Raw genomic sequence first — 16,294 nt, forward strand, 5'->3', positions numbered from 1 at the left:
TTGTTTTCCCAATACTAGTTCAAACCGGTTTCTTATAAGAAAACCCAATAAAACGGTGCAACCTTGTGCAACGTCACCATACAACGTTTAGTTTAAAGTAGGGATTCTTGTCTACAGAACTGCTTTCTACAACTGTAATTGGCAAACCAAAAGAAAAGTAATTGGTGAGTTAAATGTTTTATTGTTTACTTTACAGCAACATATGTACCAGTGAAAACACTGCCATGCAAAATACTGTATTGAAACAAAGACGAAATGATAAACCAAAAGTCATTTGCATTTTGTCGAATAACCAGTGTTGATGAAAAAAAGTTGTTTAATTCGGGAAAAGGAAATCCTGAGCTATAAATGCTAAATACACAAGTTTTGCCAAATTTGTTTCTTTGATAGGGTAGAAAATCCCATGCACGAAAGAGTAAGATCATTACAAGAAATCATATAAACTAACTTTAACATAAGCTATTTACTAAATCCTGCGGAACAAAAATACAAAACAAAACACAAGAAAACTTTATTTACAGTACGGACAGAAAAATGTCTCGGATATGGAACAATATATTAACTATGGTATTTACTATGTTTACTTTTCTCATTACGAGCGAGCTCCTAGGAGTATCAGCTATGGCCATTGGATCCTGGATGTACATTCAGAAATGAGAAAAGTCAACCAACATCAATGAAAAAAGAACGTAAAACAACGCGTATCGTCATTAAATACGCAAGCGTGCATTTATAAACAAATGCTCAAGTTTGAGTATCGAGTTGCAATAAGAATGTATATTGTTCGATGTTTAGAGCGCACAGCTTATACCTTGCGCGGAACGTTACTAGAAAATAAGACATAGTTTGAAATTTGAATTACCCGCAGAAAACGGTTCGCGTAGTGATTTTCTCCGGAAAATATAACCGGAGACGCTCTCAAATTTGGCACCGAAACATCGGCAACGAATACAACCAATCTCAGGCTCTCGTATAAAAATAAAGTTTCACTTCCACTTTTCTCATTATTAATTTTTGATACTGACTACAACATATCAAGACGAGTAATAAAGCTATACAAAGCTCTGCTCACTACCAAATCCATTGTTAGTCAAAATAAACGCACAGCCATTTTTGATCTTTTACAGTTCATAACAATATAATTTAGGAAATAAAAGATGTTTACTGTGCTTTCACTTATGCAAACCGAGGATACCTTTGGAAGAACTCGGAGCAGATTAGTGCTAGCTCGAGATCTCGTGCACTTGCTCGAGAGTTCTCAAAAACGTCTTTGAGGTTTTCGTAAGCCAGATCAAAAACATTTAAACGATATTTCATAGTTAATAACATATATGATGGTATTTCATAGTTAATATTATAACAATAATGCAAAACCTATCTTTCGTAGATTGTAATTACGGCAACATTTTGAACACAAAATATATTTCCCATGAAATATTAGCATGAAATAGTATATTTGCATTGATGTATAGTCAAAGTTATTTGCATCGTCATAAAGTTACTAACATGAGAAATGCATCGGGAAACATTTCTGTCTGTGCATGTTGTCGTTCAATTTAGTATTACATAAGTTCAACTTTTGCTCTGAAAATGCTTTGATTATCCAAATGACTATCTTGAATGCACATCGTTTTGCCCTCTGAAATGCAATTCCTTGGTATGTATCAAATGAACCGGAAGATATTTTTGTCTCGATTAGTGTACCAGGCGATGCCAAGTACGTTCATATTCATTTTGTAGTGGATTAAAATTTCGACGCAGAAGCTTGCGTGTTTTCTGATTTAGCAAATTAGCTATAAAGCATTAAAAAGGTTTTCTTTGAAAAGACAACATTTGAAAATAACTTTCTGTAGCATTACAAAATTTTCATCGTATAATGCTTGTTTTGAAGCATTCAAACATTTCTGCGACTGAACCTCAAATTTTGGAAAGCTAAATTTGAGCTGGATGCAAACAATCTGAAAACATGTGCTTCCTCTAAAATTTAGATTTAGTAAATTTTAATGAATTTCATTACGAAAGAAGTGTTTGTACAGGCTTATGCAAGCTAAGAGACGTTTGGAAGAAGTCAAGAGCAGATTCGTGGCATTGATGATTGATTTGCATATTCTTTTTATTTGATTTGATAGATTGAGCTCAGATCGGTTTGCACAAGCTAATGTATGCCATCTTAGCTTTAGAGTTTAGATAATTCAAAGCACCAGCCCGATTATTGCAGTTATTTAATAATATCAAATAAAAGTCTTCCAAATAGTTTTCATCAGTCAATTTCTTCAAGGTTATTGAAAAAATTGATTTGTGAGGAATGTGTACAGCTAATACATGTATGGTTGATCTATTTTAACACAAAACATGTCAATTTTTGTTAACTGTAAAAATGTTGGCATTACTCTTGGAAAAAACATATCTTAAATCTTTTTCAGATTTCCCATCAACATGCTGTTGGAAGTGTCTCTCGCTCTGTTTGCAGTATATCTGATATCATTCGTTATTCAGACATGGCTCGAACTCAAAAAATTGCCACACGGTCCGATTCCACTTCCGATCATCGGTAATATGCATCAGTTAGGAACAAGTCCTCCATTTTCTATGTCAGAATTGTGCGATAAGTATCCCAATGTACTTAGGGTGAAAACCCCCCTGGGATACATTGTGTTTCTGAACAGTGTCGAAGCTGCCAGAGAGGCTTTATTGACCAGAAAAACCGACATGGCTGGTCGGCCGAAGGAAATCTTCAGTCCAATAAATGATATTTTACAGCATAGAGATCTCAGTAGTGCAGACTTTGGACCAGCCTTTTCGTTTCGCTCAAATATTTTTAAGAATGCGATACATACTTTTGGAGAAGGAGGGGAAAATATCGAAAAACGCTTACACAGAGCAGTAAGGAATCTGCTCAATAAATTAGACGAACGATTATCGGAGCCTCTTGTTTTGAAAAAAATTTATGGACCGACAATCATGATACAACTGTGGGAGTGGCTTTCATCTGATCAGCTAGTGCACGAAGATGCCAAGACACATAAAATCGCAGAGTTCATCGATCTATGTATGACAATATCACAACAAGGAACGTTCTATCATTTTGTTCCGTTACTTCGTTACTTGCCAACCGAACACCAAAGGAAAATTAACGAAGCAATCAAAATCCGTACTGAGCTGTTTGGAAAAGAATTCGATAATCATAGGAAGACGTATCAAAATGGAGTGGTTCGCGACCTCATTGATGCAATGCTGCTGGCCTTCGATAATAAGGAGAAAAAAGGAGGTAAATTGATTGGCTCAAGTGACGATATTGCATTTCTTTTGCTCGACGTGCTTCTCGGTGGAAGCGATACAACTTCTTCAACTCTTCAATGGTGCATTCTTTATGTTGTTGTTAAGCAAGATGTACAAAGGAAGATTCAGGAAGAGTTGGATAAACACATAGAAAAGGACACTCTGCCGAATGCTGCATGTCTAAAAAATTTAGATTACCTGCACGCTGTTATATGTGAAGTTATGCGTGCCTCGATATTTGTGCCGTTGATACCACACCGCGCAATACGCGACACATCCGTCATGGGTCAGCCTATACCTAGTAACACAATGGTATTTTTGAATATGCTTCGCATCCACCGCGACCCAAAAGCCTGGGATAAGCCAAATGTTTTTGATCCAAGTCGCTTTCTTGATGAAAACGGAAAATTCATTGGATGGAATAAACAACCAGGATTTATGCCATTTGTTTTAGGCAGACGTGCATGTCCCGGACAGGAAATTGGCAAGATTCATGTTTTGACACTTTTATCTAGCTTGCTACACCGTTACAACATAAGGGCTGATGAAAACCAGCCCTGTCCCGATCTTAATGATGTCGTATTTACGGCAACTCGTTGTCCAAGAGACTACAAAGTTGTGCTCACCAGACGAGCGTAGACATTACGACGTTTCTTAAGCTATGGTTTTATGAACGTTAATTCAAATGCACATGAACTCCTAGTTTTAATATCTTTTTTTGATCACTGATCACAGACTTTTTGTATCAACTTTTCCTTCATAATTGTTTTTATCGAAGATAAAAACTGCTAAAAGTGTAAGTAGTAAAATTGAAAAAGAAAAGTTTTTCAAAAAAATTTGTAGTATTCCTGCAAAGATTGCCCAGTCCATAAAAAGACAAACATAAACATTTAACACTTTGTGTAAGTATAGGACATTCATTCGGATAAGCTCATCATTATTTCATACCAGGAAAAAGAACATCCTTTCGAACAAAAAGCGAAGAATGTGTAGATGACGACAGGTAAGCGCAGATTTGCCGAATGTTACATTGAAGCAATAAGCACTTATGATAGTTTTTTCTCTTTACAGAACTTATCTACTAGCAAAGAAAAAAGTCGTACATGTAGACTATAAGACTAACAATACTATTATGTACTGTATTGGCTGAATCGATCATACGCTCATATATAGCTACTGGAAATTATAGACTAGCTATATCAGCATTAAGGTAGAATTGGTATATACCTTTAATGAGACATGCTGTGCTATGTCTTTTTGCAATAAAAGCAATGGTAGAATTTTGTTAGAAAGTTTGGACTAATCTTAGCCATTACAGCCCGCCGAGAAAAGCTCGTAGCACTCTAAACTATCGGACGTCAAAACTTTTGTTATTATCTGAGACGTGAATTGGAAGTGAAGTATTTATTCACATATTGAGCTTTTTTTCTGTCAATTTCTTTTCAAAGGAAATCCGTCAGATGAAACTGAATTATATGGATAGTAGATTCATGGTCATGGTGATATGTTATATACATGAAATTAATGTTTCGTAAATTTCAACATACCTAGAGGGCTGATAGGTTCTAGGCGGTCTAGAGAATGTGACGTCAATACTCAGGCATCTCAACCTGTAGTAAAGCCCGGACGAAGTATAATTACAAGAGAGATGGAGAAAAAGGGGAAATTTCTTGGTATTGTTTGATAAATTGTGGATACATGTTTTGTTTTATGCCTTAGACGACTAACAACTATCAATTTCATCACTCAGATTGAGGTTGATCTTAGTAGAGCCGCTAGCGCAATGATTTGGAGAGGGCCAAATATATATTCATATAGATGCAAGCTTTACTTAATATGGCACATCTAACATATATGAATATTTCCCCTTCCCCGGAATAATCGTTTCGGAGGCGATACTTGTTGGTCTCTATATGTGCAAACATATAGAACCAGCCAGTAACCATATTTAAGTAAACTATATTTAAGTAAACATATTTGTCCAATACATGTATAAATCAGGACTTTGTTCTATTAAAAGTGCACAATGCATAATGATGATGACATTGTTGAAAGTCATGAGAATGTGTTCTTGACCAAAATAAATTTGAGATTAGTGAAAATAAAACATTTAGGTCTATGTGTTGATATGCAAGCATTAATTAACTATTTAATTAGTAATGAATTAGTCTTAATTGAAGATGCAGTGACGTCTCTTAACGATTTTTTAGAGACAAGAGAAGTTAAGCTCACGAAGACTTTTCATGTTTTTCCAAGACAAATTTCTCATGATTTTACGTTACACCTAATTCGTTCGTTTTAGAAAAACAAAATATATAGTTCAATGTTTTTAACGGAGGAATTTAATATCATTTGAATCGAAAAAATATTATATAAACGGGATTTATGCAAACTATTACCAATTGTTGAATTGGATTTAATAATGGATAACATACAAAATGATACATCTATTTGTCACAATACCCTTGGCAATTTCTATGCGTACTTTAGCGATGTTTTTATATCATCTCGTTAAAAAATTTAAAGCATGCATGGTAGATAGTCGTAATTAGGATATTTCCGTATTTTTACAAGTGTCTTTTTTTATCAATCGTAAAGAATCAAAGCCTATTTCAATAATATTTGCTCTTCGTGTCATTTGCGTTTAAGAACAGTAACCAAGTAATCTTTTGGACGTGCAGTTGCTCCCACAACAGGATCATTTAGTTTAGGCACCTCTTGATTTTCAGCTAACGTAAAATGGTAGCGATACAGAAGACAGGCAAGTATCATTGTCACCTGAAGTTTGCCAAGCTCCTTTCCCGGACAGCCACGTCGTCCCATACCAAACGGCATGAACGCCTCGTGCTTATTCCATCCAACAAATTCGCCATTTTCGTCCAGAAAACGCTCAGGACGAAACGTTTTTGGATCATCCCAGTTAAGAGGATCATTGTTGATACAATATTGGTTTACAAACACCGTCATGTGTTTAGGTATGTTGTAGCCCATAACATTAGTATCACGTACGGTACGATGTGGCGGGAAAATAGGAAGATTTGTAGACGAACGAAAGACTTCACAAAGAAAAGCATTCAAATAATGGAATTTTTTTAATTGTAAAGTATTTGGCATGTTCTCGTTTTCCATATATCTATCCAACTCATCATGTATTTTGTTTTGCACATCTTCCTTTAGGACCAGGTGTAAGACACACCATTTTAAAACATTGACACTACTATCAGAGCCTGCAGTCATCACGTCAATCATCAAGAACATTACGTCATCAATTGAACCGGAGATATTTTTGCTTTCATTCTCTTCATTCATGTAAGACAGTATCATTGCATCAGTGAGGTCACGAACCACTCCATCTTGGAATGTAGCTCTATGGTGATCTAAGACCGTTCCGAACAAATCATCCCTGGCTTTAAGCACATCGTTGAGACATTTTTTGAATTTAGTCGGTAAATGACGCATTATGGGGAAAAGCTGATAATAGCTTCCTTGGCGTCCCAAAAAATTACATTTGTCGATGAAATCGAGGATTTTCTTCATTTTATCATCCTCATACGTTATTCGTTCAGAAGAAAGCCATTCCCACATAAGCGCAAAGGTTGAACTTTCAACAACTTTTTTTAAGTTTACGTTTTCTCCGACAAGCTCGTCTAGTCTTGCAAATATCAACGAAACCATGTCGTGGAAACGCTTTTCAAGTATTTTGGTTTGATCACCAAATAAATGCAGAGCGCTTTTAAAAACCTTCGAGCGAAATGTAAAAGTTGGTCCGAAATCCGTAGTAGCGATATCTCTTTCACCTAGAATGACATTTATTGGATAAAACTGCTCAATTGGTCTACCAGCAAAGTCAGTTTTTCTCGTCACGAAGGCCTCTCGAGCAGCTTCTGCACTGTTAAGAAATAGACAGTAACCAAAGGGGAACTTTAGCCTCAGTACGTTCGGATATTTCTTGCAAAGTGCCGCTGTGGAAAATGGAGGATTATTTCCCAGTTGATGCAAATTTCCAATGAATGGGAGTGGTATCGGACCCGGTGGTAGTTTTCTAATTTCTAGCCAAGTTTGAATGACGTAAGATATCAAATAAATGACGACTAGGGACAGCAATAGTTCAAACAGCATCTTGACGGCTGACCTAAAAAATTGATGAATTTTAATTTTCTTTTTCACCATCTATCTAAAATAATAACACTGGAAACATTTTCAGAGGGTGTAAGAGAAGAGCCATTTTAATACTGAATAAATGACAAGTGGTAGCCTGCTTTGTAAATCGAAAATGAAACTCAAAAAAAAAGCGTATGGACTTAAGAATAATACTCTTTCATGATGCATCGAGATTGAGAACGACCTTCTCTTAACGAAGGGTGTATCAAATATTCAGAACTGTAGCCATAAATAATGTGCAGAGCGGAAAGCCAAAAGCGAATTACAAAAAGGAAAGATGCACAAATGACTTTATTAAAGGCATATAAAAGAATGATATCGACCAACAAGATAAAAACAACAAATTGGCAGGAGTAGATTAACATTAGAAGGTGCTATGTTGCACGGGCGAATACGGTATTCATTAGCACATTTCGTACGAAAGTTTTGACTATGACAATCAAGAAATCCACCAAAATGACGTAGCTATTTCGTGCTCGTAGTCCTAGTTGTACTCGTTGCCAAAGCTTGCTAGAACAAACTGTTACAGTCAACACCAGCGAAAAAGGAATGTTTAAACTTATTTTGATTTTTTGACGTAAGGACGTTTGCTTTGTTAGATTACATATAATATATACGTGCAGTCCTTTAGTTTTTATCGACTACGTTCTTTTGCAACTAGTACGCAAAAAGAAACACACAATTGTTACACTTTTGCTAACGTAACATATTAGTAGCGTAGCAAGGATTTTCTGACGAGAGGGGCCAATCCAAAGGGAAGGGGGACATTACTGTATTCTGAACAATTAAATATAAGTAATTTAATTCAACACCCTGTAATATATGCTTCTATTTAAAACCTTGTGTATATAAATTAACTCAAATAATCTGAAGATGTCTTAAGTTAAAGACGAACGTTATTAATAAATCCTTCTCTAATTTTATTATTGTGATGGCTTTTTTAAAAGTCTTATGTAGGACTAATTGCGTTGTTACGGCAACTATGTCTCATTTTCTTTTACACTTTTATCGTTTTTAAGGAATTGACCTAATCTTTGTATGGTATATTGACTTTTTCTGATTTTTCGCCTGATCATTGTTATTCATTCAAAAATGAAGAAGCATTACGTTTAACATTGAAGGAATTGTATAAATAACTTTTTGAGATATACGAGAACTTTGGCTACACAAAAACTTATTTGTAGATTTGTTCTATTTTGCGTATGTTATAATTTTTACATGTTTGTAGATATAGATCGTCCAGGTTAGTATAGTCCTGAGAAGGACTGTTTTTGTTGTTGTTAACTGACGTCTCGACAACCTTACCGGTAGTCATCTCCAGAGTCAAATCACTGATCTGATAATAGACTGGATGTAGCTTCTATAGGTAGCAAAAGTGAAGCCTAATTATATATGCAAAATGCACTTCCGGGTACCACAAGAAATACAAATTACTATAGAAATGTATGGCGGATAACTTTTACATACAAGGATTTTCGAATATTTAAGGCCTTTCGTGACCTTTTACTTATCTCAAACATCTGGCATGGATAAAACAAGCTGTGTTAATCAATTTGACATCAAAATGATACCAATATCTGCAAAATATCGGCGTTCAATTGAAAATTGCGCGTGCAAGAATCGAATTTGCCCTATCGTTGCGAAGGCAAGATAATTCACAGCTCATTTTCCAAGTTCAGAAGCAGTTATTATCTGGAATGAGTTCCGATGCTTAAAAAAATTCTTTTTGTACCTTTCTTTTATCATTTTTTATTATCTAGACATTGTTGTATGTTACTTTTGCCGTGAATTCATTAGCAGGGTACTGTTGTTGTAGGAACAAGACAAATTTACTAAGCTTTCTTCCTCACTTTATTCTTATTTTCATTTCCGTTTTTATTTTACAGAGATAATTTAATCACCACGCTTTGCTAATACATTTGGACATGGCCTTCATCAATGAGTGAGTATAGTTGTTATTGACATAACATGTGCATCAATTGCATTGTATACTAAGATTCAGCAACAGAAATTGTATTCCCGTGAAATAAACTACCATCAGAAGCTGAAAACACCCTCCTGCCTTGTTTCATGTTGATATAACGATAGCTGTTGGTTTGAAACAAATTACTTCTGTAGACAAAATATATACTGTGATGATTATCAAGATTATAGTAGTGCACACTGCTTTTCCATTGTTTCTGAATTTAAAGTGATTGCAATACCATACATGGCTAATTTTATAGGCAGATGCTGCCAAAGAAAACCACCTGCCCTACTTATTAAGAAGCTGTTGGTTGAAAAAAATTATTAAAGTGAATCTGCTTTCCTGTCTTTAAAAGACATGAGTACTTTGATTCAAACCAACAGCTATTGTTATTCAAGTATGCAATAAAACAGAAAGGTGCTTTTAACTTCAGATGGCAGTTTACCACATGGGAATACAATTCCTGATGCTACGGTATAGACTGCAATTGATAAAAATGTTGGATACTTCTGTCAATAACAACCATACTTACTCATGGCTATATACAAATGCTACAGCAAGGTGTGGTGATTGTGTTATTTTTATAAAATAAAAACAGAAATGAAAATAAGAATAAAGAGAGAAAGAAAGCTTAGTAAATTTGTCTTGTTCCTACAACAACAGTACCCAGTTAAAGAAGTCACGGCAAAAGTTACGTAAAACAATGTCTAGATAATAAAGAATGATAAAAGAAAGGTACAAAACGAATTTTTTAAGCATCGAAACTCATTCTAGATCATAACTGCCTCTGAACTTGGAAAATGAGCTGTGAATTATCTTGCCTTTGCAACGATGGGCCAAATTCGATTCTTGCACGCGCAATTTTCAATTGAACACGAGCGCCGATATTTTGCAGATATTGGTATCATTTTGATGTCAAATTGATTAACATAACTTGTTTTATACATGACAGATGTTTGAGATTAGTAAAAGGTCACGAAATGCCTTAAATATTCGAAAATTCTTGTATGTAAACGTTATCCTCCATACATTTCTATAGTAATTTGTATTTCTTGTGGTACCCGGAAGTGCATTTTGCATATATAATTAGGCTTCACTTTTGCTACCTATAGAAGCTATATCCAGTCTATTATCAGATCAGTGAGTCAAATGAGGAGTAAACGTCAGGTTAGCCGTATTTGTTATCTGGTTCTTACGTCATTGTATTGTGTGTACAGGAAGTGTGCGAGTGTCAATTGTGTAATGTCATTGTGAATTTGTGTGAAGTGTAATGTTTTTAGTTGATTGTTTGTTTGTATTGTGAATAAGTCGTTTGTAAGGTGCCGGTAATTGCTGTGATCTGTTAAGGGGGGTTTGTTCCAAGTTGGTATACCAACTTTCTAATGTAAGCCGTTGTCTATAGCCAGTACTGTAAGTAATGCATTTTGCCGAGTCCCAGTCAATGTTGTGCTTTGTGATTCGGTGATGTCCGGCAATGTAATTAGTTTTGTCTTGTTTATTAGTAGCTCGTTTGTGTTCAGTAAGTGTTATGTTTATGTTCCTGCCAGTTTCCCGATATAGGAGGCGTGGCAGTCGGAGCAGTTTATTTTGTAAACTGCACCATGTCGTTCATTGGGTTGTTCTTTGTCCTTTATGTTCGTTAGTACTTGTCGTAACGTTGTGATTGGTTTATGTGCGACACGTATGTTGTATGGTCGTAAGATACGCGAGATAGTTTTAGACGTACCTTTGATGTAAGGAATCTTTGCTGTTGTCACTGAGTTGTTTGTTTCGTTGGGTTCGTTGGGTTTGTAAGTGTTGCGTTTGATAAAGTCAGAGTTATAGTTGTTTTTTTTTGTCAAAAACACGTTTGAGATAGTTGTTTTCGTTGTGTAGAGCGTCCGGTGAATTACATATGATTTGTGCACGTCTTGACGTCTTGTTAATGTTCTGATTGTGATGGCTTTGTGTGATGTAGGGCTTTAAGATGATTGGTCTAGTAGCCGGTCAGTATGTGTTGGCTTGCGATAAACTGTTGTTCGTAGTTTTTGATTGTCATGTTTTACCAAACAGTCGAGAAAAGGAAGAGTTCCGTTTTCTTCGACATCTTTGGTAAATTGTATGTGGCTGTTCTTTTTGTTGATGTGAGTGTGAAAGTCATCAATCTCGTCTGCATGTAGTGCTGTGATTGTGTCATCTACGTAGCGGAACCAAAAAGATAGTGCATGTTTGTAAGTCGTGAGCGCCCGTTCCTCTATAGATTGCATTACAATTTCAGCAACTACAACAGAAACAGGTGAGGCCATTGCTGTTCCATGTAATTGTTGTAGTGTGTACCTTTGTACTGGAAGTAAGTCGAGGTGAGGCAGAGCTCCAGTAGCTCCATAATATCTTCTGTCGGTAATGGCAGTACGTCCGTGGTGTTTGTACCTCGACTTACTTTACACACTACAACTAAAAACATCACACCTAAATCACACATCACAACTAAAAATATTTCACTTCACACTAATTCACAATCACAATACACATTTCCTGTACACACAATACAATGACGTAAGAACCAGATAACAAATACGGCTAACCTGACGTTTACTCCTCATTTGATTCTGAAGATGACTACCGCTAAGTTTGTCGAAACGTCAGTCAACAACAACGAAAACAGTCCTTCTCAGGCTATAACAACCTGGACGATCTACATTTACAAACATGTAATGACCGAAATGTCGCTTGCGAGCTCGTCTTTGCCAAGCATTTATAATTTATCCATAAATTTTTCCCCCTCTTGAAAAAATTCACAGTTTGGACAGCAGCATTCATGTCAATATATGAATTTGTAAAAGATTTCCATAAATTCCATATGATTGTAGTTTAGTTTCTATCATGCTTTAGAAAATTACTATGAAACGATCAAACATTCAATTCAGAGAGTGAGCTTGACTATGATAGTTCAGTTGGCTATCAGTCGAAATCGGTCAAACCAATCATAGTAAGACAAAAATTTAAACGAACGAATTACACGATAGCAGTTGGACTTCCTTATAGGTCCGGCCACCCCGCTTATCAGTCAGGCAGTTAATGTAGTTCTAGATATGTTTTTATCTACTGAGGTGATATTCGTATAAGTTTACTAAGGGTATAAGTTTAAGGGTATAAGCTCTGGTATAAGTTTACTATTCGTTTACTAAGGTGATATTCGTATAAGTTTTCATACATAAAACAGAATTTTGACGATGAAATCGAAACGATTACAGAACGAAAATTTAATGAAAAAAAAATGCAATCTTTAAATTTGATAAATAATTTTTGAACTATAAACATATGTCGCGTAACTGGCTTGACATACCCTAGATCCGCCCCTGGTTGGTATGAGGTATTGTTATAATTTTTGTTGTAATCAGCACCTATACGAACTTTAAACGCAACTCACCGAAGGAAAAAGGAAAAAATTATCAATAAAGTCAGTGCAGACAGGCGTTCATGCGTCGAATAGAATTTAACTCTCGTAGTTTACTCACAACAAAGACTGGAACGAGATAAAGCGAAGACGTCGTGTAATAATTGCATTCGACGCATGCAAAGTTTGACGTTTGGAATGCACTGTCAAATTTTGCTTTTTAGTCGTATTAAATTGCTAATTTTATTCGACACATGCAAAATTCGACGTTTGAAACAAGCCTTAGTAATTGTAGGGAGCCTCCTTAAAATGAGCTTATGTTTTTTATTTTACTGCATTGAATTGTGCGTGACCATGTCTATGCGATCTCGATGGACTCTGGACTTTATAATGACGGTATTGTTTTCTACCTTTCACTACCAGGCTTGAGAAAGCAAAAGCAAATTACGGTAATTAATGGAAATGGTTTATATAAAATTGGGAGATTCTTAGATATTAGCGAATTGTCAAGACTTCAATGTTTGCTCACATTTTCAAAATCAAGCAAAATGGAATAACCACGATGACGACAGTACACATAAGTACTTCTGTGTGAATTGCACAATTTAATTGACGGATCAACCATAAGCCAAGACTTAGCAGCTGTTCGGGGGACTGTATTCAAAATGATCATTGAATTTTGTCATTGTGAAAATGAATGGCCCAAAACCTTTAGAGTGAAGAAAAAGGGGCCTTCACAGACTTAGACCACACATGGCCTCCACTTATTTTAATTAATCGGGCTCTGGTTACGAATGTCGTACAAAGAGTATTATCAAATGTGCAATGTCCCCAGAGCGTAAAACTGTGCCGATAAAATAATCCAAAGTAGTAAAATGTAGTGATATCGAGCAAAATAATTATTATGAAAGCTACTTACTGTTTGTTTGCCACTATACGATTGATTGTGTTACACGGCACTCGACAAATACTTTTAACCAAAGAACTGCAATGGAATAGATTTTATTGTTGTATAGCAATTCTCAGGCATCCATTTTTCCCACTGTTTCATTGGTCGAGAGTGTGTCACGTGCGAGTGGAGAAATTTAGCTGTTTCCGACATTTAGATAAAACATTATCTACGTGTAGATTATAAAAATTCACCTTTATGAACCGTTATGAATACATGAAATTGCACCTTTTCCCGACGTTGGTCAACATCAGATCTCGTTCAAAACAGCGCGGGAATTTTCCAAAATGTTTTTGCTACTATATTTGCTGCCACGCATCAGCGTGGCAGCACACTAATCTTGACAAGTCTCGGCCCATTCCTCTACTCGACCTATATAGAGGTAAAATCTCGATTTGTGTCTGTCTGTTAACATTTCCGGGGGGGATTTTTACGGAATGAGGGGGGAAGAACAATCACAATAAGGTAGAACCTTTCGGAACTCCTGTCAGTTTCTCTTTGATTTTAAATGTCTGGAATCCGAATAGATATGCGGCCTAAACAACGTTATACAGTAGATACCAAAATCGAGTGATTACCGACATCAATTACACATATCTCGTTTGGCGAAAAACACATGAAATCGATTCACCGTGCCGTATTTAGCCAGCTCGGTTCACATTTTTTATCTTGCGCTCTATGGTCAGACGGTGAGCAAAATATAGTGTAAGCATGTATTTATTTTCGTTCGAGCTTTTACTATTACTGGAAATATCGGTGTGGATTTAACAAAACGTCAAAAATAATTTAAATGCATGGTGCGAGTTCAACCATGAAATATGAATTATGAATATGATGAAACGTTTGCTCTTTGCGATAACTATACATCATTTTATCGCAGTCGCACAGAATCATCGGAAAAAAGGTTCTATCAAAATGTTATAAAGGAAATAATGGAAACAAAACTACAGTTTTATAATATAGTCCGTTTCTACGTTTGTAAACATGCGGACGATTGTGTTCGGTTGAGTAAACAACGTATCATACTTTTAATCAAAAAGCATTTTAAAAACTCAAAAGAATCAAAACAATCAAGACATTTAAAAGAATCAAAAAAATGTTTTCATTCAAAATGGCAAGGAATTTATCTTTTAATTTTATGATGAAATCGTATGACTGACGAGAATCGATTGAGCATTGAAGCACTCACCTCCATATAAGGTGAACTATGCGTCGTTTGTGCATGCCGATTGGATAGAAATTGGAATGCTATGATTAAACGATCGTGACTAAAACACCACACGAGTACATACGAGTACATACGAGTAACATACGAGTACATACGAGTGACATACGACTATTTTCTGGTCAACAAATGAGAAACAACACAATTTCTTCAATACATTGATATTTGCGTTTATTTTTCCTTGTATTTGTGTGGACTTTGGGGCAACCATTTGATGGATTTAAATGCTGAAAAGGTATTTTACTTTTATACTACATTCATTTGTATGTTTTAGTTGAATTTGTTATAGATATTTTGTCGATGCGATTTGCCAGTATTTGAGCGCTTTTTGAAACACTTTCACCTAGGAAATACATATTTATGAAAGCGATAAAATAAACAACGTATAAATAATGCTTTCAAAACGTGCTACATGAAATAAATGTACATTATATATATTTGAATTAAATGAGAGTTGCACTGTTACGTATAGTCCTGAGACGGACTGTTTTTGTTGTTGTTGACTGACGTTTCGACAACCTTAGCGGTAGTCATCTTCAGAGTCAAAATGAATGTATAATCTTGTGTCATTGAACCAATGACTTACGAGCGATTAACAAGCTTGAAATCATCAGCCAATTTACAATACAGGATTGAAGAGGAAAACCGCTTAGATAGTTTAGCACAGACTTCTTATAGCAATGCTTTTTAATGAACAAATTTTACAGCTACTTTATTTAATGTGTAATCAGTCCTATACAACAAATCAATTTCATGGCCATAATCACTGTATGTATAATGTATGTAAATAAGATCATCAGCAAATACGATAAAGGTAAGTTATTTTTTCAGGCTTATTACATTGCCTTCTCATATTCCCCTTTTTATGATAATGCAACAGTTTTTAAATATTATCTTTTTTTTGTAGATTTCTACATCTGGGTTATTAATTGAAGAATCAAGAACAGACTTTCAAAATACTACGATTTACGCTTTCAATAATGGAAATGCTATGAATAATGGCTGCAACGACTGTACCATTCAAGTTTGTATATGTATAAAAGTGATTCCTCGCTAAAACAACTGAGTAACATGAATCCAGGTGAAAACATATGATATACTAACAAAGAAGCACAGGGAGACTTAAGAGATACATATATGACACCATATAACGATTTGTATTGATGGATGTGTTGATCTTGTGCTGTTGGCAACCAAGTGAATGAAATTCTGAAAATTTCATTTAAGCTCAGTTAACATGATTTAATTGTTATTGGCGAGTTCTAAATGACAATATGCAAATTTTTGTAAAATGAGCTTTGAAAACTGTTCATCCAATTATTCCATTTTGAAATTAGC

The 16,294-nt window shown here is 35.4% G+C and overlaps 2 protein-coding genes and 1 long non-coding RNA gene across 3 annotated transcripts; 2 read left to right on the forward strand and 1 right to left on the reverse strand.

Moving 5' to 3' along the window:
* The first annotated feature begins 65 nt into the window (after positions 1 to 65).
* Positions 66 to 4,115, forward strand: LOC124453574 (steroid 17-alpha-hydroxylase/17,20 lyase-like). The gene is made up of 2 exons (XM_047004360.1): positions 66 to 164; positions 2,424 to 4,115. The coding sequence occupies exon 2, from the start codon at positions 2,437 to 2,439 to the stop codon at positions 3,916 to 3,918; it is 1,482 nt and encodes a 493-aa protein (XP_046860316.1). The 5' UTR covers positions 66 to 164; positions 2,424 to 2,436; the 3' UTR covers positions 3,919 to 4,115.
* A 1,559-nt stretch (positions 4,116 to 5,674) lies between these two features.
* LOC124453573 (cytochrome P450 1A1-like) lies at positions 5,675 to 13,782 on the reverse strand. Its single transcript, XM_047004359.1, has 2 exons — positions 13,702 to 13,782; positions 5,675 to 7,411 (listed from the first exon to the last, which is right to left on the reverse strand). Exon 2 carries the CDS (start codon positions 7,396 to 7,398, stop codon positions 5,914 to 5,916), a length of 1,485 nt encoding a protein of 494 aa, XP_046860315.1. The 5' UTR covers positions 7,399 to 7,411; positions 13,702 to 13,782; the 3' UTR covers positions 5,675 to 5,913.
* A 1,379-nt stretch (positions 13,783 to 15,161) lies between these two features.
* Positions 15,162 to 16,153, forward strand: LOC124453585. The gene is made up of 2 exons (XR_006951148.1): positions 15,162 to 15,191; positions 15,864 to 16,153. It is a non-coding gene; the product is annotated as an uncharacterized LOC124453585 (long non-coding RNA).
* Positions 16,154 to 16,294: the final 141 nt, after the last annotated feature.

This window comes from Xenia sp. Carnegie-2017, unplaced genomic scaffold (assembly GCF_021976095.1).
Source record: "Xenia sp. Carnegie-2017 unplaced genomic scaffold, XeniaSp_v1 HiC_scaffold_25, whole genome shotgun sequence".
Classification (NCBI taxonomy): Eukaryota; Metazoa; Cnidaria; class Anthozoa; order Malacalcyonacea; family Xeniidae; genus Xenia; species Xenia sp. Carnegie-2017.

Coding starts and splice junctions, on each gene's coding strand:
- LOC124453573 (XM_047004359.1), bottom strand. CDS start 7,398: ATGCTGTTTGAACTATTGCTGTCCCTAGTCGTCATTTATTTGATATCT.
- LOC124453574 (XM_047004360.1), top strand. CDS start 2,437: ATGCTGTTGGAAGTGTCTCTCGCTCTGTTTGCAGTATATCTGATATCA.